The 24,185-nt window shown below is 41.2% G+C and overlaps 1 protein-coding gene across 4 annotated transcripts in view; it reads left to right on the top strand.

Moving 5' to 3' along the window:
• KIF2A (kinesin family member 2A) overlaps positions 1-24,185 on the top strand; it is a 121,811-nt gene that overhangs the window by 65,292 nt on the left and 32,334 nt on the right. For all 4 annotated transcript variants that reach the window (XM_089688045.1, XM_089688044.1, XM_089688047.1 and 1 more), the window contains exons 8-10: positions 1,011-1,065; positions 1,765-1,927; positions 17,597-17,687. In XM_089688045.1, the coding sequence (XP_089544171.1) occupies positions 1,011-1,065; positions 1,765-1,927; positions 17,597-17,687 (309 nt within the window). The remainder of the gene's footprint in view (positions 1-1,010; positions 1,066-1,764; positions 1,928-17,596; positions 17,688-24,185) is intronic.

The raw sequence follows: 24,185 nt of genomic DNA, 5'->3' as shown, positions 1-24,185 counted from the left end.
GCTCAGAAGAGGAGATAGTGGTACACAACCTATAAATCGTGGATGGTCAATCAGTGGAAGAATGTAATATGCTCCAATGAATCAAGCTTCACACTGTTCCCAACCACTGGATGTGTTTGCATGTGGCGAACACTGTCCCAAGTTTACGACCAGGAGGGTCTTTTGCCACTGGTAAAGCATGGTGACGGCACAATTATGGTTTGGGCAGCCATATCTTGTATTCTGCAGGCCCCATCGTCACCTTGAAAGGTAGAATCACTACCAGCGACTATGTACAAATGTAGGCTGACCATGCGCACCCCATGGTGCAGACATTTGTTTTCCGAAGACAGCACCATTTACCAAAACGATAATGCTCCGATTCACACAGCTTGTGTTGTCAAATCGTGGTTTGTTGATCAGGCAAGTGAAATCTGTCACCTTCCCTGGGCACTGCAGATGCCAGACCTGAAAATCATAGAGCCACTATAATTGATTTTGGAGAACAAGGTTCGGGCTTGTTTTGTGCCTCTGGCATTTCTGTGAGGACGGAAAGCTTTTCGTATGAGGAGTGGTATCATATTCCATTACCCACCATACAAGAATTTTAATTTTTTTTTCAATTCCTAGAAGAATTTAGGTTGTCTTGGATGCCAAGGGGGGTCCAACACCATATTTATGTAACAATTTAGTTCTTTTACCTGGTTTTTCCATATTTTTGTCCAATCCCTGTATATACTGTATAGGAAGTATTATATAACAACATGCTTTCTGTGTTCATGTAGGTACTCTGATTAACAAGGGGTTGATTCATATTGATAAAAAAATGAATATTTTAAGAGCAATCAAATGCCTATAAATATACCCTTCATCTGCTTAACTTTGAGTTGCTTGAATCCCTCATATTATGTGCAGATATTTGGCCACCTAAGGAGTAAATCATTTTTCTCAAATAAATTTTACTATTGTGAAAATTAGTTTGGCGAGTTGATCTGTTAAATGAAGATTTTTCATGCTTGTATTTCTAACAGATTGATGAGCATCGGATATGTGTTTGTGTAAGGAAACGTCCGCTAAATAAGAAAGGTAAAGAAAGTGTCATATGAACAAACAAATATATTGCTCACTGAGAAGTCATTATTTTGTAGTCCGCACTGAAAAAAATACAGCAGGAATCTGACTCCACAAAACTTAAAGCAGTATTAAACCCAAAAGCAAACCTTTATTATATTTCAGGTTACCAATTCTTAGATATGATGGCTGTATTAGTTTTCTTTTTTAGGCTTGCTTGTTTCTATTTTCATCTGGTGATCCAGCCAGCAAATCTCTTGCAGTTACTGGGTTAAGACAGACAGTTTAACACTGGAAGAGATGCTTAAAATGATCAGCTGTTTTTATTTATATAAAATCTTCATCCTAAAAAGAAAAACACTTAAATCTGCTAATGTATATAACATTCCCCTCCACCCAGAATGACGGTGCTGCTGTCTACTGTGCCCCCTGTGCTCATTCATCCATGGTGTCTATAAGACGGGATGTGTGTTACTGGCCATATCACCAGGGAAAAACAGGGATCCTCACCTGCATGTCATATTAGGACGTAGCTGCTGCGTAAATGAATGGCACACTGGCACGGAGATGCAAGCAATACCTGTGCAACCCTGTGCCTGGGAAAACTAAGGCCTGCACAGGGCCTGCAGCAAAGCGCCCCATGTAAATGGACCCTAAGTTTTTCATTTAGAAATGTTGCTTTTAAAATGTAATTGTTGTATATTTGCTTTTCAGAGAACACAGTGAAAGACCTAGATGTCATTACAATTCCTAGTAAAGATGTAGTAATGGTACATGAGCCCAAACAGAAGGTGGATCTCACTAGATTTTTAGAAAACCAAACTTTTCGTTTTGACTATGCCTTTGATGAAACTGCACCAAATGAAATGGTCTACAGGTATGTAAGTCATATACCTACAGTGTGGTTTTTTTGTTTTATTTTTTTTTAATCTGTCTGTCCAGAGTTTTGTGTTGAGAAAGGATATATGGTTTAGTGAGGTAAAGTACTGTGCAAAAGTCTTGGGTGTGAAAAAATGCTGTAAATGAAGAATGCATTCAGAAATAGTGTTGATGTGGTGGGTTTGTTTTTTTTTATCAATTAAAATAGAAAGGGAACAGAAGAGAAATCCAAATCAAACCAATATTTAGTGTGACCACCCTTTGCCTTAAATTATTTCACTCAATTTTTGAAGGAACTTGGCAAGTAGGTTGTTTTCCAACATCTTGGAGAACTAACCACAGATCTTCTGTGAATGTAGGCTGTTTCAAATCCTTCTATATCTTCATGTAATTCCAGATATACTGGAGTTGAGATCAGGACTCTGTGGGGGCCGAATCATCACTTCCAGGGCTTCTTGTTCTTCTTTGCAGTGAAGATAGTTCTTATTGATATTGGCTCTATGTTTGGGGACGTTGTCCTGCTGCAGAATAAATTTGAGACCAGTCACACACTATACTGATGCTTTGGCATGATGGATAAATATCTGCCTGTGTTTCTCAGCATTAAGGACACCATTGATCCTGACCAAATCTCCAACTTTATTTGCAGAAATGCATCCCCAAACATGCAAGGTACCCCCGTCATGCTTCACTGTTGCCTGCAGACATTCATTTTTGTACCTCTTTTCAACCCTTTGTACACAAACTGCCTTCTGCTTCAGCCCGATATTTCAAATTTTGAATCATCAGTCCAGAGAACCTGATGCAATCTTTCTGCACCCCAGTTCCTATCTTTTCTTGCATAGTTGAGTCACTTAGCCTTGTTTCCATGTCCTATGCACAGAAACATGGGTGGTTAGTCCTCCGAGATGTTTGGCGCAACCTGCCTGCCAAGTTCCTTCCAGAAACTGTGTGCAAGTGTACCTAGAAGAATTGAAGAAATGAGGTTGTTTTGAAGGCAAAGAGTGGTCACACCAAATATTGTTTTGATTTGGATTTCTCTGCTGTTCCTTTTACTTTCCATTTTGTTGATAAAAATAAACTATGAACATTTCTATTTCTGAATGCATTCTTAATGTACAGCATTTTTCACACTTGATTAAAACTTTTGCAGAGTACTGTTGATATAGTCTGTTGGAATCTACAAAAGCAAACAAAAATGTTATGTATACTGTAAAGGTTCGCTTAATAGTCACATCTGAAATAAATGATCCAGTGTTAGGCACCTTATTGTAGGAAGGCATGGGAGTTTTGAAAAAAAAAAAAATCAGTCAAAGCTGAACTCATAGCAGATATAAAATAAATATGCATAAACTTATTTTAATTTTATTTTTATTTGGACTTCTTTCAGACAGGCGGCAATACTTACTGCCCTGATCCACAGTGAATTGTTTTTCAGAGGGCGATATAGCAACAGTTAGCAAGCGTTCAGGAGACAATCCTGCTTCTTTCAGAGTGTTTGGTTCTTTTTTTTTTTCCTAAAAACAATTCTATGCCCTTTTTGGAGACCCTATTTTCCATGTGTCTTACAAAACAGGAATCTGCAAAGCAGGGACACAGTGTGGTAGCAATATAAATCTGTTAGTATAAGGAATGGTTATAATCTTTATTGAAATCTTTGTCAAAACTTTGGTCTATTTTAAGTTGTGGCTCAACAGTTCTGCACCCATATTATCTCATCAGAGACCATCAGAAAAGAGTTCAGCAAATTTTTTTATGGTATTTTGTGCTGCTGTCATTCTCTTCTTACCTTCTTTTCTTTCTGTTTAGTTAGATAACTTTGAATTATATTCATAAAAGTGACACTATTAGAAATGTTGTTTGTCTGATTATAGAGATGTGTAAAAATTTGTATCTTTTTGACTGTTAACATACATACACAAAATAGCAGGAGCACTGCCTCAATGTATGTTATGTGACATGAAAAACATGCTTAAATAATGAACACATGACAATAAATAGTGAAATAAGGTCCCAAATTTGAAATAAAGTGAACAAAAATCCTTTTCCTATTTTACCTATGGTGAAATAAGAGTCTTTCTCGCTTTTGGTGGGGCATAGGAAGTCATTCTGGAGCTTGTAGTCCTCCTGATTAAATTTTGCTTGTCATTCCTAGTGATTCAAATGTAGAGCCGATAGATATATACATGTAAGGAATGGAAAGAGGCATCCAAAATTGTTTTATTAGTAAAATCAGACACACTAGTATTGCACTCACATGTTTCCAGATACAATTGGCATGAATCTCCAAGTGTACAATAGTATGTCGCTAGTATTCCACAAAGCTCCTAAGCTTAGTATCACCACGTCAGTGCCTGATGCATTTCGCCCCTCCCACTGGGCGTCCTCAGATGCATAGGTCCGTGGTGATAGGTGAATACATTTATATGACAAATCTCCGTGTAGTTTGGCCAAATATATAGCGTCGGCCATCTTGGTACCCCCAACAGGAAACTGGAAGTGTCTGAGGACTGGAAGTCAGTTCTCTGCCATCTTGGTACTCTCTCCGATATACAATGCAGTAGATAAACTGCTGCATTATGTGGACAGGGGAACTTGCAAAATAAACATTTAAGTAACGCAAATAACATTGTATAACACACTAAGATGTATTGCCCATACGCATAATGCTGTTCCTGCAAGGACACCCGCTAAGCGCTATAACATAATAATGAAAATAATGGTGGAGCCCCCTGCTGTTAAAAAGAGGTCATAGCATCACCTGCTAAGCTCAATATGCACCAAATACCTGAAACAGTGTGTGCAATAAATAACTAAACATAAAATATAAACACTGAATGTAGACCATAATATAAAATATATTAAGCTAGATGAAACTAAAAATTAGTAATAAAACAATTGACATCCATGTCGAAGCCCCTAGGATCTAAAGCGTTCAAATGGTAAATCCACTGGAATTCATTTCTCGAGATGGCTTGCCTCATGTTGGTCCCACGCCAATGTTTCTCAACCCTATCTATGTCACAAAATTTAATTGACGTAGGATCCTTTTTTTGGAGTGTTCTAAAATGATTGGATAGGCTTTGATAGAGAGAGCCCTTTTTGATATTGCTAACATGTTCTCTGAGTCTGACCCCGAATTCCCTAGTGGTTCTACCAACATATTGTAGTCCGCAGCTACATTCAAGGAGATAAGTAACATGCGTTGTGCATGGAATAAACTTTTTCATATCTCCTACCTGAGATATTGGATTGAAAATGGGTGATCTTTCTATGGCCCTGCTTGCAGGTTCTACATATAACACATTTGCCACATTTGTAGAAAACCTTTTGGTCCGAAAAGGTGATCCTTTTCGTAGGTGGATTGGGGACACTTCACTATGATATCTCTCAATGTGGGTTATAAACAACCTGTGGGCATTTAGGGAGAACCTTAGCTAATATATGGTCCTTTATCAAAATAGGCCAGTGCTTATTTAATGCCCTTTAAATTTGTTTATACTGTCTGTTATACATAGTACAGAAGGTCATGCTATAATCTATGTTTTGTTTCTTGGAAGTTTTTAATAGTTCTCCTCTATCCATCTTTTTGACCCCTTCCTTAATTTTTTTAAAGCTCAGATTTTTTTGTACCCTTTATCTAAATGTATCGATTAAAATATCTACCTGCATCTCAAAGTCTGCTGCTAGATAACAATTTCTCTTGATTCTCATCTTCTGACCTTTGGGAATAGCACCCAACCAACTGGGGTAATGTCCACTATTTGTAGGGATATGGCCGTTTTGGTCCTTGGCTTTAAAGAAAGTATGGGTATAAAATTTATCTCACAATTTCCAAATACAAATAATTAACCACTTGAGCTCCTGAGGATTTACCCCCCTTAATGACCAGGCCTCTTTTTGCTACTTGGCGCTGCACTAATTCAACTGATAATTGCGCGGTCATGCAATGCTGCACCCAAACGAAATTTACGTCCTTTTTTTCACACAAATAGAGCTTTCTTTCGGTGGTATTTGATCATCTGTGCGCTTTTTATTTTTCACGCTATAAACAAAAAAAGGCCAAAAATTTTGAAGAAAAACAATATTTTTTATTTTCAGCTATAAAAAATATATCGTAAACTCAAAGTTGGTTATAAATTTAGGCCAAAATGTATTCTGCTCCATGTTTTTAGTAAAAAAAAATCCCAATAAGTGTATATTGATTGCTTTTTGTGGAAGTTATAGCGTCTACAAACTATGGTATAAATACTGCAATTTACGCCATTTTTCTGCTATACAGCGCTGCGCTAGTTTAACCTCCCTGGCGGTATGATCATGTCAGGAATTTTGTGCTGAAAGCGGTACCATTTTTTTGCATGGAAATATGTAGTTTTTAATTGTAGGCTGTAATTTTTAGGAATAACTCACTGAAATCTATCCGAAAAAGAGTCTATTAAACATTCCCGGATATGATAAAACTTGAAACACGAAATCATAAATTATAATTTAATAAATAATCATAAAAAATAATAATATAATAATAATAAATTTAATTCAATAATGTAATCAAACCAAAAACACTGAAATTTGAAATACAGAGGCAAATTCGCACATCGCTGAGCAAAGTCGCAAAATCGTTTTCAGTGTCTGATGACGAATTTCCCCACAAATCATTATCACTCAATTCTGCAAGTGGTTCTGATTTACTATCGCTGTTCTAAAACCGCTTTTGATGTAAAGGGACGCTTTTTGGCCGCCATGGACTTTTCTACGTTTCCAGGCAGAAAGAACAGTCAAAATGCAGGCAGGGCGCTGGACAAAGCAGTGGGGACAAAATGTATGTGAAATGCAGTGAAAAAGCAATGACAGCAAAAATGTCATTTTTTAAAAATTTCAAATTTCCCGCCGGTTCCGCCGCCCGAACGTTCCGACGTCACGGGGACCGGAACACGGAAGTCAGATGCCGGCATCCGCCGGAGGAGATGGACGGGGACGCTGCAGGGGACACATCGTGGGAGCGAAGGACAAGGTAAGTGCTGCAGGGACCCCCAGAGAACGCTGCATGGTAAGCCCGAGTGTAGCTCGGGGTTACCGTTCTTGGTATAGAAATTCTACCCCGAGCTACACTCGGGAACACCGCCAAGGAGGTTAACGGACAATTGTGCGGTCATGCAATATGGTACATAAATGAAATTTACATCCTTTTTTTTCCCACAAATTGTTCTTTCTTTCGGTGGTATTTAATCGCCTGTGCGGTTTTTATTTTTTTTTATTTTAAAAAAAAAAGGCTGACAATTTTGAGGAAAAAAAAACAATATTTTGGACTTTTTGCTATAAAACATGTCCAGTAAAAAAAAAAATGCAAAAATCAAATTTAGTCTTTGCTAAAAAAAAAACCCAATACGTGTAAATTAATTGGTTTACGTGAAAGTTATAGCGTTTACAAATGGCGGGAAAGATACTGGGATTTTTAGGGTTTTTTTTATACTGATAATGGCGACGATCAGGGACTTATGGCGGCGATCAGGGACTTATGGCAGCGACCAGCGACTTATGGCGGGACTGCGGTGGACATTTTGACATTGGGGGGTACTGACTTGGGGTCACTGACATCCCCAAAAACACTAATACAGTGATCAGTGCAAAAAAAAAAAAAACTGACACTGTACTAATGGCAATGGGGAGGAAGGGGTTAACTTTATTTAGCAGGGAAGGGTTATAGGAGTGAGGAGAGTGTTTTACTAGGGGGCGGGGGTGTGTGCTGGGTGGGACAAGGCTGATCGAGAAAGAAAAACTGTTCTTTCTCGATCAGCTCATCCTCGAGCTGTCAGGGAAGTGACAGACAGCACAGCTACTGCAGCTGTGCTCTCTGTCACTGTTTGCCACCGATCGCCGGGACACAGCCGCTAAGGAGCGGCTGTGACCCGGCGACTGACATCTGCGGCGGTGATCCGCGGGACAAATAGGGCGGCGGTGCGCCTCGCGCGCGCCCCCTATTTACAAAACACACGTCTTAAAACGTGGTTTTGCCTGTGAGTGCCGCCCTGCCACCGTATATGTACAGTGGCTGGGCGGCATGCGGTTAACTGATGTTTTGATATGTGTAGCCGTAAATGAAATACCATATCTGTTCTTATTTATCTCTTTCAAAAATTCCAATAATGTTTCTTCTGTTCCTTCCCACACCACTAAAATATCGTCAATGTATCTTTTGTACATTAGCAATTCCTTCCTATTATGGGAGATGGACCCATTTTCTCAAAATGTTTGCTATAGTGGGTGCATATTTATCACCCATGGCTATTCCTTTTGTCTGTGAATAAAAATGTCCCTCATGCTAAAAATAGTTGCCCTTCATGGCCAAAGATCCGTGAATTAAAAAACAAATTAGAAACAGCAGCCTACACTAAGGAATGCAAGGAGATGCATATGCAGGAATGTGTTTCCAAAATAGATAAGGACGTACAGAAGAAAAAAACTAGGAAATACTTGAGAGACATAAAAGATTACAAACAAGGTATTGTTTGCAAGTGGCAAGAAGAGGGTATAGCAGTCAGAGCATCCTTTTGTTTGATGTTAGTGTACAATGAGTTGACATCTATGCTATCTAGTATACAGTGGTCATTCATTTTTTGTTCCTTAACAGATTGATTAAATCTTTACTATCTTTAAGGTATGATGGGTAGTTTTGTGCTATGGGCTGCAAAAAATGGTCCAAATACTCCCCTACCCTAGAGAAGAGTGGCAATTAATTATAGGTCTCCCTGGTGGATTCTTAATACTTTTATGGATTTTGGGCACTTGGTGTATGATAGGTGTTTTTTGTTGGGTGTTTTGGGAACAATCTATTTGGCATCTTTCTTGTTCAAAATACCCTCCTCCTGTGCCTGTTTGACTAATTTCTTTAATTTAGCCTTTAGTTTGTTTCCTACCAATCTTTCATAGGTCTCTTTATCCTGAACCAATCAGTTTTAGTTCGGTTTAGATCCATTATATAATCATTCTTGTTAAGTCCCTGTTAAGGTAAGTCCCTTTTCTGGAGGTATGACAATGGTTGCAGTTTCCGAATTACAGGGTGTACCAAGTGGCGTAGTTGGAAGAGATTGGCTGCGACCCAAGGGAGCATCTGGGATATGGACAGACTATCTGGAAGGTTGGCGTTAAAGAGGATATTGGACAGTGGGGAGCAATCTGAGGTCAATGGCTAATGGCTAGGAAGTAGCCAATATCAATGCTGTGCAGCGGTCTTGGAGAAGATCCTCACCAAGAAGGCAGAAGTAGAGATCAGGACTGGTCATTTTGGCCATACAGAAGGAAAAGTGAAGATTGCAGCACAACAAAAATATGGGCCATTGAAGTAAGCATTTGAAAGTATCCATCTGCCTGCCTACCCATTGACCCAGAGGGGTTTCCCTGTGAAGACAAGGTACATCAGAGGGTCCTTTGCATCCCAGGTATCGGACCAACAGGAGTACTCATTCAGGAAGGATCCAGGAGGGATCCGCAAGGCTCTGTGGCCCCTTGGGGTCGCTGAGTGGAGGTGAGAGGCTATTGCAGCTATTCTTGGGAGCACCAACCGGTGTGTTGTGCATTCGCAGTGTGCGTTTTGCATGACCGAGAAGATTGGAGCACCGCTGTTGTGTTCACATTTGTTGGACTGTGTTACACCATCGCTGTTTATATGGTCAATGTCATTTTGAGCACTTGGTCTATCTTTATCCCTCCACAGGGATTCACTTACTTTTAGTTTTGAGTCCCAGCTGTGGGTACTAAGGGTCACTTGCTTTGTATCCCTTAATGGGATTGGGTTCACTACATTTACAGGTCACTTAATAGGTCTTTCAGACCCTGTGTGTTTTTGAGCACCCATTGTCACATATATGTATTCTGGTTTCTGGTTTCTTAGCGCTACACCACTTTGTATAAATTATCATAAACATATAAGGCCAGCTAAGGCGGTCAAAAGCTTTTTGAGCATCTAAGCTCAATAAAATGGTAGGGGTAGAGGACCGGTTAACCAAGTCAACCAGGTCAATAGATCTCCTGCTGTTATCCGCCGCATGTCTGGCAGGAACAAAGCCCACTTGGTCTCTGTGTATGAGCTTGGAGATGAGCCTGGACAGCCTTAGGATCTTAGTAAAGATCTTATAATCAGAGTTTAGTAGAGCAATAGGACAGTAATTATCCAAGATAGAATGATCCTTGTCAGGTTTGGGAATTACAGAAATATATGCATGGGAGAAGTCAGCCAGGGGAATAACTCCTTTGAAAAAATCTTGATAGAAGATGAGTCAGGATACCAATGAAGGTTTTGTAATAGGAGTAGGGCAGCCCATCTGGTCCCGGAGTATTGTGTGAGGGGAGATGGTTAACTGTATCAAATAGTTCTTCAGATGAAATAGCATTAAGGGCCGAGATGTCAGAAGGCGATAGCTTCGGTAACCGTAGAGGATTAAAAAAACCTATCAAAGGATCTCTTTGTGAGGGAGGGGATTAAGGTCTGGTGTCACAGTTGTAGAGGGACTCATAATATGAGCCACAAAGGGAGACCATTACATGGGGATCATAGGTAGGGTCTCCATTCGGTTGGATAAGATGGTCTGGCATCGTAGAGGGGGATTGTGCTTTGAGTCGATTAACGAGCATACAGTGCGGTTTGTTGGAGAATTGGTATAATTTCTGTTTGACCCAGAGAAGAGATTGTGTGGACTTGCAGGCATCAAGGGCCTTGATTCGATCACGAAGAGAGGTCACTTTGTGCAGCCCAGAAATAGACAGTTTTTGTGAGAAGTCTACGTTCAGCTAGGGATAATTGACAAACTAGAGAAATCCTGGCACTCTCCGAGGATTTTTTCAGACGAGAACCCATGGAGATACAAAAACCCCGAAATACCGCCTTGTGGGCTTCCCACATGGTCGAGGTAGATGGTATGGAGCTGACATTGTGGCGAAAATACTTGTCAAGTCCCTGCAAGAGCTTATCTCGGAGATGGTCCATGGTTAAAAAGGTCTCATTGAGGTGCCAATAGCATGCCTTTGGCATAACGTTAGGGAAAAAAAGATTTAAGGTTAAAGAGGCATGGTCATAGGATTGATGTCAGAGGAAACCAGGAGAGGCAGCAGAGGAGCTGAGATGAAAAAGTGATCCAGATGAAAATAACTATGATGAGGAGTGGAGTAGAAAGTAAATTGTTTATGAAGAGGGTGTCTAATCCGCCAGGCGTCAAAGAGACGATGCTCCCTGATCAATTTGCGAAAGGATTTTGAAGAGGAGCATTGCCGCTTTGGAGGAGTGGACTCGAAGAGAACCTTCCTGTCTTTGTGTGGTGAGAGAATTAAATTACAGTCACCCCCTATACTCATGTGGAGTAGAGAGGGAACCTAATTTGGCTAATATTTGTGTAAGAAACTTCAACTGACCTGAATTCGGGGCATATAGATTCAACAGGGTAAGGGGGGGTGTCACCAAGCGTGCATTCTAAAATAATGAAACGACCGTGATGGTCGACCCTGGAGGAAATGACCCGAAGGGAGCAATGTGTCCGAATCAGAATTGCCACGCCAGCCTTTCCAGAGGGATCAAAGCTCGAGTAGGATTGGGAAAAAAACCTTGAGGCACAACGAAAGGAGCCAGTTGATTTAAAATGGGTCTCCTGGACAAAATAACGTCTGCTCCTGAGGATCGAAATCCTTCAAAGCCATCCACCGTTTCTGAATGGAGTTAATGCCTTTAACATTATATGATGAAAGCCATAAGGCCATCATAAAATAATAATGGCTATAGCATATGTACCAGCAGAAAGGGTAAATGAGATACCATCGATGGAACAAAACAGAAAACGAATAACATTGACAGATAAACCATAAACATTACATCAAAAAACATAGATATCCATAGGGATATATACTTGGGAACAATATCTATACCCAATTCTTCTAGGCCAGTGGCTAGACGGGATCAGGGGCAGCACGACAACCGACACATAACAGTCAAAGCCGGCCAATAAAACAAGAAAGATGAAAGCACCCAACAAGGGCTCGGCCAACAAAAAAAAACAAAAAGGGGCGGGAGTCACCCCCAGAGTATCTGCAGGAGAGCACCTTAAAAGAACATCAAGTGGGCTCATCACTGGAAAGAAAAAAAAAAGGGTGGGGGAGGAGGGTAAGAGTCACCCCCGGAGTATCCACAGGAGAACACTGTAAAGGAACATCAGGTAGGCTCGTCGCTGGAGTGAGGAGGATGAGGATGTTGTGGGGTATGAGAGAGATGCTTCCGGCCCCCATGGACTGGTGTCCAAATTTTGCTGGGGGTAATGGAAGGGCGAGATGGAGTAGGTGGCAATGAGGAAGCATCTTCCGATAAAGGAGGGAGTCCCAATTGCTTCAGAAAAGAGTCCGCCTCATGAAGGTCACGTAGAATAACTTGGGAATTCTCTTTAGAGACGACCAGCTTGAAGGGAAAAACCCAGCGATAGGGGGCACGGCGTTGAAGATGTGTGGTGATTGGTTTCAGTGCCCGCTGTTTGGCCAGGGTAATCGGAGAGAGATCACAAAAGAGCTGGAGCCTGTCCCCTTTAAATTCCAAAGAAGGCTTATTGCGTACTGAGGATAACAAGGCTTCTTTGCTTTCAAAAAAATGAAAGCGGACTATGACATCGTGTGGTCTGGTGCCGTTAGCAGGTCTAGCGCCTAGTGATCGATGGGCCCTGTCTTGGTGCTAATCTGTTTCTGGAACCATGGGGGCGATTGCGGTGAAGAAGGATAATAGATGTCGATAGAGTTGAGTCGGCAATAGATTGAGACATACCGCGAATATGGATGTTCTGCCTGCCTTCCCTATTTTCCAAATCTTGCTGGAGCTGGATTTGGGACAGGGTATGTTTCAGATACACGTTGTCTTCTTCTAAGACATGGACGCATTGCACCAATTCATCAAATGTATTCTCCAATTGATCCGCATGGCCGCCGATCTGGGCTATTTCCCCTCTAAGATCCAAAGCCAGTTTGCCGACTTCTGCGGATATAGAGGCGGTAATATTGTGTAGAAATACTTGTAATTTATCATCTAGCGCAGATACTGTGAGAGAAGGTGACACGTGGAGTAACAGGAACAGAGGGATGATGTCCCAAAGAAGGGTGTTCTAGTGCCCCCCCTACCAGTGTCAGGGGCTCGGGATCTTCCATCTGGGGATGTGTAGAGGCTGGGGATGCTGGCTGCTCAATTAGGAAAGGAGCTGTAGTACCTCCCGCCGCCGCTAGGGGTTCGGAGCTCGTCCTCAAGCTTACGGCAGTACTCAAGGCCGGGGATTGTGGCCTAGCGAGGAACCGCTGGAGAGGAGAGGGCCGCGGGTCTTGTGGCGGCGGGGAAGGGGGCTTCCAGTGCCCGATCTTCCCCATTATTCTTCCCCCTAAGTGCCGGCCTGGGTGCATGGCTTATGTGGCTCACCTGGGGGTAAGTGGATGCTGTGAATGCGTTGCAGGCGAGTCAATAGGGCTGGGGATGAGCGGAGCTCTAGTGCTGCACGTCCGTCTTCATCCCTGGTCCTGTTTTGGACATTAACATACCATCTCACAGAATTAGTCCCAGGTGTACATTGGGCATTCCCTTGGTCCTTATCTCATACTCCATGGTGGGATTTCCTTTTATGGTATGACCTCTTAGTAGGGGTTTTTTGCTTAGAATTATTGGCATAAGGGGTCGTCTCCCTATCCATGGACACATCCCTGGAATGTACCTCTTCCACAGTACCCTCTTGCCACTTGTAAACAATACCTTGTTTGTAATCTTTTATGTCTCTCAATTATTTCCTAGTTTTTTTTTCTTCTGTCCTTATCTATTTTTGAAACATATTCCTGTATATGTACCGTCCTCTCCTTGTATTCCTTAGTGTCGGCTGCTGTTTCTAATTTGTTTTTTAATTCATGGATTTTTGGCATGAGGGACATTTTTATGCACAGACAAAAGGAGTAGCCATGGGTGCTAAATATGCACCCTCTGTAGCAAACATTTTTATGAGTAAATGGGAAGCAGAGTCAATCTTCTCCCATAAGAGGAAGGAATTGTTAATGTACAAAAAATACATTGACAATATTTTAGTGGTGTGGGAAGGAACGAAAGAAACATTATTGGAATTTTTGAAAGAGATAAATAAGAACAGATATGGTATTTCATTTACGGCTACACGTAGCAAAACATCAGTTAATTATTTGGATTTGGAAATTGTGAGTAAGGGAGATAGATTTTATACCATGGACCGAAACGGCTATATCCCTACAAACAGTGGACATCACCCCAGTTGGTTGGACGCTATTCCCAAAGGTCAGATGATGAGAATGAAGAGAAATGATGGAATACTAGCGGCCTACTTTTGTACACTTGGAGATTCATGCCTATTGTATCTGGAAACATGTGAGTGCAATACCAGTGTGTCTGCTTTTACTAATAAACAGAATGACACTATTTTAGATGCCTCTCTCCATTCCTTACATGTACATATTTATCGGCTCTACATTTGAATCACTGGGAATGACGAGCAAAATTTAATCAGGAGGACTACAAGCTCCAGCATGACTTCCTATGCCCCACCAAAAGCGTGAAAGCCTTATTTCACCATAAGAGTCCATTAAAGTTGGCGAGTGAGGGGGCGCACAGAGCACTTATCACCTTCTGGATGTGAAAGGGATTTTTTGTTCACTTGATTTCACATTTGGGACTTTATTTCACTATTTATTGTCATGTGTTCATTATTTAAGCATGTTTTCCATGTCACATGACATGCATTGAGGCAGCACTCCTGCTATTTTGTATATTACGTTGTTAAGGTTGTACCTTTTTTGTATAGGATCAGCAACCCTATTTTTGTTTAATATTGAGTGTGCACTATTGATTGGTGTCCCCCAAGCGCATGTGATCATTATCTATCACAACATACATATGATGTCTGCCTTGTACAATACATGTACTTTCTGTGTTTAGGTGGCCCTCAACTGTGTATGAGATCATGAAAACCCCAGTTGCCACGTCTCCTTAGTTACTGACAACTGTAGTCAAGATGAAGAGACTGGGAGCAAGAAACACTGGTTTTTATCTGTTGATCACTGGCAGTTTACAGAAATACCAGATTTAAGCAAGTCATGGATTATACAATTTTCTTTCCTTCCACCAAGGGTGAAAGGAAAGAAAATCTCTTGATTCCCCCATCAAACACTGTCAGGGAAATCCCTCGCGCAGTGGTATTGTGTTCTGCCAGCAGGGAGCCTTCCCTGCCAGAAGAACACAATGATTACTGCTAGCAGCTATAGCTCCAATCGGTGGATCTGCTTCCCATAGATGGATCGAATATTGGCCTGTCCCAGCAGCTGAACCAACTGATATTCAATCTATCTATGGATGGCTTAAGCTGTCTAGTCATGACAGTGACTCTCTGCCAGTTTTTGTGATCATGCAGAATTAATGTATTGTGAGTGAACATTTTGTAGTATGCTGAAAGAGGAAATAAGGATTATAGTACAGGGACTGTAACCAAAATAGATGTGAAGGCTTAGCAATCATTGGTTATAATCAACCAAGCTCACAAATGTCCTCTAAGACTCTGCTGATATGAACACCTCACCACTGTGACACTTGTCTTGGGCGCTGCAGGACTAGGCAAGAGTGGTATGGTTAAGCAGCAGAAAATGTAAAACTTCTGTCAGTGTGACTGTGTTTTGCTGGTATTTTAAGGAAAGGATTGAGGAGATGTTTAGAAGGACTCACTGATGAAACGCATGTGTTATCCTGCATATTTTGCTTATGTAGGGTTAGAATTTAGTTTGCGTGGAAATTCTGAAAACTTGTTCATCAGAGTATTTGCCATCCTTGAGTCAACGTATTATTGTTTGAAAGCTCCAAAAATTTAGAGACCTTCTACTTAAATGGAATTCCAGATGTATTTATCAGGTTTCTTTTGTGCCTAGCTTATGCATGTTAAAATATGTACGATTTTTGCTATAAGATAACTACTCTCACAGTTACAATTTTTATTTTGCTCCTTCAATCACTACAGACGAGAATGAATGACTGGGATTTGATCCCATTAACCATTGGAAGATCGAGCAACTGTTCCAGAAATGAAATTTTTCAAACTAAATTTCACAGGTTTATGGCCAGCTTAAGTCAGTCTTAAAGTGGTTGCAAATCCTTCCATATACCCAGTGAAGTGACTGGCCTCAGGTGATAGAGATGAATCAAACCATACTAAATAAGTTGTACCTGTTTATCTACAGCTGTCTTTCCCGTACATCCACTCAAAGTGCAGAATTTACACAGGATCTCTCAGCTCTGAAATTCAGTGGGTGTAGAGCTGATGTTCTGACATTGAAGAGAACTCTGAGAGCTGATTGGAGGGAAGGGACACACCTCTCCTTCACATAGCACACGAACAGAGCTGAGGCTGTCAATCATAGGCTGTGCCTTCCCCTGTCACCATTTTTCTCATGGTGTCAGGAAAATTCATCAGAAGTGACTTATGCTGATAGAGGAACAAAGCAGCAGACAGAAATGACACTTAATACTCTGGACTGAGACAAGCATACACTTTAGAGGGATATTCTTCATATTTCATGTCTAGAGTTTATAAGCACTTTAACCTTACTTTCAGGATTTGCATTAATTGACTATCACATCCACAGTGGTGGCAGCAATAGCTCAGTTGTCACTCTGTCTGCACACAAATTTGTGAATTAAATTAAAACGTGCATTTGTGTGTTACTGGTCTGCTTCAGGCATATATGTCACAAACAACTCTGGTCTTTTTTAACTGTGCAGAATGTATTATCTAAGACTCTTCTGGTTCATGTTTGGATAGACATATGGAAGTCCCAAGGTGGTCAACCTTGATTCTTCCTTCACTACCTAAAGTGGACCTGTGGTATGCCAATGTAGAGCAAAGCAACAGTTTTGCTTTTAAGTGTATGTAAAAGGAAAACATTTATTTTCTTTAATTTTGAATGGAATAAGGAAGAGTAAGACACTATGCCAAGTTGTTATTGCGGTTTGTGTCCCTGGTGGGGGATTTACTCCTGTATTTGTCATGGTGATCATTGTTGAGAGAATAAAATAGGAAATACTAAATTGTCATGAGAGCAAGAGGTGAGGGGAAATCTCAAAATAGGGACAAATGTTCTGGTGACAACTGTCTATATGGGAACTTCCCTTAGATTGGAAGGTTTCCTTTAACTTCAGTTGCGTCTTCAAAAAGGGAAGTGAAGAGAAATCATTCTAGCAGGACATAGACTGCAAAATAATTACTTGATTTGGTTTTAAACCTTTCTTGCTCAAAAACGTAACTTTTTGACAATATTAACTTCAAGTCCCTGAGCTGGAAGAGACATTCTAATTGTGAAGAGTCAGGAAAAATATGTAACATATTCTCAGTCAGTGATTGGCTAAGTAGTGAAGCTTTGATAAGTTTGAGTGTCCCAATACTTGCAATTTCTATTCTTTTAGGGCCCATAATATACCAAGTTATCAGTAACCCCGAGTCCAAGGAGCCCAACTATGCAAATAATGACTTAAATTTCTAAGGTTTTTTTGCTCCATGTATTTGCTTGTTGCTGTTCACACAGGTGAATTTTAAACTCTGTATTGAAAACATTGACGTATATTAAGATCTGTAAACATTTCATAATCTTTATTTTTCAACAGGTTTACTGCAAGACCTCTGGTAGAAACCATATTTGAAAGGGGAATGGCCACTTGTTTTGCGTATGGGCAAACTGGAAGCGGTAAAACCCATGTAGGTTTTGTTCCTACAATATCAGGTTCTGTACTGTGAACATTAAATGAAAAGCGAATAGCCAGTCTTTTCCTTTTGATTTTGCTGCCACAACTCCATTAATGGGAAACTACTGCGTAGTTTTGTCTTTGAAATGTGTTCTCAAATGCTTGGCCATGAGCAGATTTACTGTATATGATCAGTGATCATTAACAGAAGACAGATGAAATGGTAGCAGTGCAACAGGAACAACCAATCAGATATTTTATTTAATGTTTTAATCTTCAATAGAAAATTACTTTATGGTTGCAGTACTGTTCATTTCATAAAAAAAAACCCATAGAGAGTATTATATAATTTCTGGAGTAATTTTTCCATCATTGTAAGTTAAAGCGTAAAATACCTGGATGTGTTAGATCTGTTGCTCTTTCTGTCTATTTTTTAGGATTTATACTGCTATAGTTAATCCATTGTATAGCTACCATTATATCATGTATCTGTTGCATAGCTATACAGTTGTGCGCAAAAGTTTGCATACCCTGGCCGAAATTGTGGCATTGATAATGAAAATGACTGATCATGCCAAAAAACTGTCTTTTAGTTAACCACTTGCCTACCAGGCACTTATACCCCCTTCCTTACCAGGCCAATTTTGAGCTTTCAGCGCTGTTGCACTTTGATTGACAATTGTGCGGTCATGCAACATTGTACCCATATGAAATTTTGATAATTTTTTTCTCACAAATAGAGCTTTTTTTTGGTGGTATTTAATCGCCACTGGGCGCTTTACTTTTTGCGCTATAAATTAAAAAAAGTGCAAAAAATTTGAAAAAAAAAAAAAAGTTTGTTTCTTTTATAAAATTTTTCAAACAGGTATTTTTTCTCCTTCACTGATTTGCGTTGATGAGGCGGCACTGATGGGCACTGATAGGCAGCACTAAAGGGCACTGATAGGCAGTACTAATGAGGTGGCACGGATAGGCGGCACTGATAGACAGCACTAATTAGGGGTCACGGATAGGCGGCACTGATATGCAGCACTGATAGGCGGCACTGATAGGTGACACTGATGATGGGTACTGATAGACGGCACTGACTGGCATCACTTCTGGGCACTGACTGGCGGCACTGACTGGCACAACCCCTGGGCACTGACTGGTGGCACTGACTGGCAGCACTGCTGGGCTGCACTGGTGGGTGGCACTGGTGGGCAGCACTGGTGGGTGGGCACAGGTGGGTGGCACTGGTGGGCACAGGTGCGTGGGCACATGTAGGTGGCACTTCTGGGCAAAGGTAGGTGGCACTGCAGAGTGGCACAGGTGGGTGCACTGCTGGGCACAGGTGGGGGCACTGCTGGGCACAGGTGGGGGCACTGCTGGGAATGGGTGGGCGGGGCTAGTGGGCGCACTGCTGGGCGGAACTTGCGGGTGTCACTGCTGGGCACCGATCATCAGGGCACTGATCATCAGTGCCCTGATGATCGGTGCCGATCCCCGCTCTGACAACTGCCGGTTCTCGGCAGTACTTTCCTCACGATCTGACAGCGTGAGGAAAGTGCAGCCGAGAACCGGCACTTGCATTTCCCTGTGATCAGCGTGTCATTGGACACCGCTGATCACGTGGTAAAAGGCCGGTGGGATCGGCCTTTCACCACATCACGTGATCAGCTGTGTCCGTAGGACACAGCGATCACGGAGATCGCCGGGTGCGCGCCCCCTGGGGCACGCAGGAGAGCGCGTTCTGGGAGGACGTCATATGACGTCCACTCAGAACTGGCCGGCCGCGGTGAAGCCGTCATTCGGCTATGCGCGGTCGGCAAGAGGTTAAGGATGGTGATTATATGAAGCCATTTATTATCACATAGTTGTTTGTCTCCTTTTTAAATACGTGATAACAGAAATCACCCAGCTGGTCCTGATCCAAAGTTTACAAACCTTGGCCTTGGTACAATCACACAAGGTGACACACAGGTTAAATGGCAATTAAAGGTTAATTTCCCATATCTGTGGCTTTTTAAATTACAATTAATGTCTGTGTATAAATAGTCAATGTGTTTGTTAGCTCTGGATGTACTGAGCCATGGGGAGCAGAAAAGAACTGTCAAAAGACCTGCATAACAAAGTAATGGAACTTTATAAAGATGGAAAGGATATAAGAAGCTATCCAAAGCCTTAAATACAGTACAGTTTAATTACTTCTTAAGTGGTGGCTAATTCTGGGATTGATACCAAACCAAGGTCAGGTAGACCAAGAAAGATTGCAGCCACAACTTCCAGTAGAATTGTTTGGGATACAAAGAAAAACTCACAGGTAAACTTGGGAGAAATACAAGCTGCTCTGGAAAAAGACGATGTGGTTGTTTCAAGGAGCACAATACGATATGTTTCGCAGCATCTAGCACACTAATCAGGAGTGACGAAACCAAAATACAGCTTTATGGTCATAACCATAAGTGCTCTCTTCGGACAGAGGTCAACAAGACCTATAGTGATAAGAATATCATCACCACTGTGAAGCATGGTGATGGATCATTGATGTTTTGTGTGTTGGGAGGGGGGGGAGCTCTAAAGGCACGGGGAATTTTCTTAAAATTGATGGCAAAATGAATGCAACATGTTATCAGCTAATACTGGCAGACAATTTGCATTCTTCTGAATGAAAGCTGCTCATGGGATGCTCTTGGACTTATTAGCATGACAATGACTCTAAGGACAAGGCCAAATTGACCCTCCAGTGGTTAAAGCAGAAAACAAAATGAAAGTTCTGTAGTGGCCATTGGTCTATTGACCTTACTGTCATCGAGAGACACTGTGTGGATCTCAGACATGTGGTTCATGCAGGATGACCAAAGATTTTACATGCGTTGGAGGCATTTTGCTGGGCAGCTATACCACCTACAAGTATTTGGGGCCTCATAGAGAACTATTGTAAAAAAACAACTGGATGCTGTCATTTGATGCTAAATACAAAGTATAAAGAAGTAAGGGTATGGCTTTTGGGTAGGCTTTTGAACAGGGGTCATTTTACTTACTAGTTTCCATGTTTTTTGTTTTATGGTTGTGCCATTCTTTTATGACCTACAGTTGCATATGAATCCCATAAGAAATGAAAGAAATGTGTGTTGCCTGCTCAAACATGTTTTCTTTTAAAAATGGTACATACTGTATTACCAATTCTTCGAGGGTATTCAAACTTTTGAGCACAACTGTATATTCTTTGGAGGCAAGTGTTGCCTAACATGGAACTTGTTTTGGGACTTCAGTTAGTGATATGAGTCGTAATGTGCAAATTTAACATGTGTTTTGATCTCTTTACATTATCTTCTGATTGTGTTTAGAATGGTACAGTGCCTTGAATAAGAATTCATATCCCTTGAAATTTTCCACATTTTGTCATATTACAACGAAAAATGTAAATGTATTTTATTGGGATTTATGTGATAGACCAACACAAAGTGCCACATAATTGTGAAATGGAAGGAAAATGATAAATGGTTTTCAAAATTTGTTACAAATAAATATCTGAAAAGTGTAGTGTGCATTTGTGTTCAGCCCCCTTTCTCTGATACCCCTAGCTAAAATCTAGCGGAACCAATTGCCTTCACAAGTCACTTAATTAGTAAATAGAGTCCACCTGTGTGTAATGTAATCTCAGTATAAATACAGCTGTTCTCTGAAGCTCTCAGAGGTTTGTTAGAGAACATTTGTGAACAAACAGCATCATGAAGGCCGAGGAACACACCAGACAGGTCAGGGATAAAGTTGTGGATATTAAAAGCATGGTTAGGTTAAAAAAAAATATCCCAAGCTTTGAACATCTCAAGGAGCACTGTTCAATCCTTCATCCAAAAATGGAAAGCGTATGCCACAACTGCAAACCTACCAAGACATGGCCATCCACCTAAACTGACAGGCATGGAGAGCATTAATCAGAGAAGCAACCAAGAGGCCCATGGTAGCTCTGGAGGAGCTGCAGAGATCCACAGCTCAGGTGGGATAGTCTGTCCACAGGACAACTAATGCACTCCACAAATCTGGCTTTTATGAAAGAGTGTCAAGAAGAAAGCCATTGTTGAAAGAAAGCCATAAGAAGTCCCATTTGCAGTTTGCGAGAAGCCATGTATGGGGGGGGGATAGCAAACGTGGAAAAAGGTGATCTGGACAGATGAGACCGAAATTGAACTTTCTAGCAAAACGCTATGTGTGGTGTGGAAAATTAACACTGCACATCACCCTGAACACACCATCCCTACCATGGAATGTGGTGGCAACATCATGTTGTGGGGATGCTTTTTTTAAGCAGGGACAGGGAAGCTGGTCAGAGTTGATGGGAAGATGGTTGGACTCGAAATACAGGGCAATTTGAGAAGAAAACCTGTTAGTGTCTGCAAAAGACTTTAGATTGGGGCAGAGGTTCACCTTCCAGCAGGACAACAACCCGAAACATACAGCCAGAGCTACAGTGGAATGGTTTGGATCAAAGCATATTCTTGTGGTAAAATGGCCCAGTCAAAGTCCAGATCTAAATCCAATTGAGAATCTGTGGCAAGACTTGAAATCAACAAGGACATGTACAGAAGTTTTTGCCCGGAGTTCTGCTTTAAGCATGCCTTAAAGTAAAAATCTAGCTTACACCTAACTAGCCTTAACACTGTCCCCTCTTTCCTCCTAACACCTATGCTAGCTAACCTGTGCAAGAAAGATGTATATATGTAACTTTGTCAGCCAGCGCAGCTTCAGGGGAGAGGAGAGAGTTCCAACACATGGGCCATTGAAGCCCATGGGTGATGTCACTGCTGCAGGCTTTACTAGCTGGAGTGCTCTTTCCTCTCCCCTGTGGCTGCTGCTGAGTTACACAGGGGAGATCTGGTTACCAGCCCGGAGCAGTAAGTGTACACATTTTTCTTGCACAGGATAGTTAACGTAGGTGTTAGGAGGAGGGAGGGGACAGTGTTAAGGCTAGTTAGGTGTAAGCTAGATTTTTAATTTAAGGCATGCTTAAAGCAGAACTCCGGGCAAAAACTTCTGTACATGTCCTTGTTGATTTCCCACCTTCACTGAATATGTCATCCATCTTCTGGTTCTCTTAGTAGTTGCTCTTAAATAGCCTATTCATTTTCAAATCATACCGTTAAATCTCTTTGGTTTCCTGTTTATAAGACTGGTGGCTGCTATGCTTCCTATTCCCCGAGCCACTGGTCTGGGTACTTCCCTTCTATAGTTCTTTATCCAGGAAACAGTGATGTAATTCAGCCCCACTTGCATTGGTGGGCGGACTGAAGACTCCCAGACACATTTAACATGTACATGTATGCCCACATTCACTACAATTCCCTGTGGTCGATGGGATCCGTAGTTTCCTTTTACTACAGAGAGAGGAGAGGATTTGATGTACTCCTTGCTGTTACACCTCCTCCTTGGCAGAGCAGATACTGTTATCTTTTAAATTACATAGATGAGGTAATAAAAAATTAAATCAGACTTTTCTCCTAAATGGTAAGGGTTTTCAAAATTGATGGAGGTCTACTTTAATAGTACTTGAGGCACTGCTGCCTCTGATATTCTCAGGAGATTCAGAGTGAGATTTGGTGATGTCACCACTGCTTACTGTTCAGTGTTCTGGAGGGTATGACATGAGGAAACAAAAGCCCTGCCTCCACCAAGACCTGCAAAGCAAGTAAATTAACCCCTTCATGCCTAAACGTAAAACAAATCTTAACACCTAAGCACAATTTTGCAACTTTGACATGTTAGCAAAACAGTACATATCATCACAACTACTTTGTGCATCTAGGTGGATTATACCTTGTTGTTTTCAGGACAAATTGGGCTTTCATTTGGTGGTAAATGGTAATGGATATCTCCTGATTTAATTATATTTTTACCAAAGGAATACTGTCCCAAAATGGTAAAAACAAAACCCCAATTTTTAAAAAAAAATTTAGCTGTATATTTCTTGCTCCTAAGAACAGAGGTATACCGCTCAGGCAAACAATCCAGATCAATCCACGACAGGTGCAGGCTCTGACTCGCCACCACACACGATGCAACAGGAAGAAGGGTCAGCCGCACACCGGAGGATTGATGAATGTAGTGTATATTTATTGATCCATAGGACACAGAAAACATGAGGACATAAATATAAGACCTGTTAATGTGTTTCACGAGGTGGTGAAACACATTAACAGGTCCTGTATTCATGTCCTTGTGTTTTGTGTGTCCTGTGGATCAATAAATATACACTACATTCATCAATCCTCCGGTGTGCGGCTGACCCTTCTTATTTCTTGCTCCTACCATAACCTACCACTAAAGACCAACCCAAAATAATTTCTCATGTTCCTGACAATCGCAACGATACCACATGTGTGTATGTTAGTTGTTTGTACTTGTAGTACAGCCCAGAAACAGTGTGCAATTTTGCTTTTTTTTTTTTTTATCCTGCTACTGACACTGAAGCTAATTTTAAAATTAAAAAAAAAACTAACCCTTACCTTGACCCTTGTTGTTGTTGTTTGTT

The sequence above is a fragment of the Staurois parvus genome, unplaced genomic scaffold (genome assembly GCF_062004578.1).
Source record: "Staurois parvus isolate SC_StPar_1 unplaced genomic scaffold, SC_StPar_1.0 ptg000445l, whole genome shotgun sequence".
Lineage (NCBI taxonomy): Eukaryota > Metazoa > Chordata > Amphibia > Anura > Ranidae > Staurois > Staurois parvus.
The sequence above is the reverse complement of the archived record's forward strand: the minus strand, read 5'-3'. Positions and strand labels throughout refer to the sequence as shown.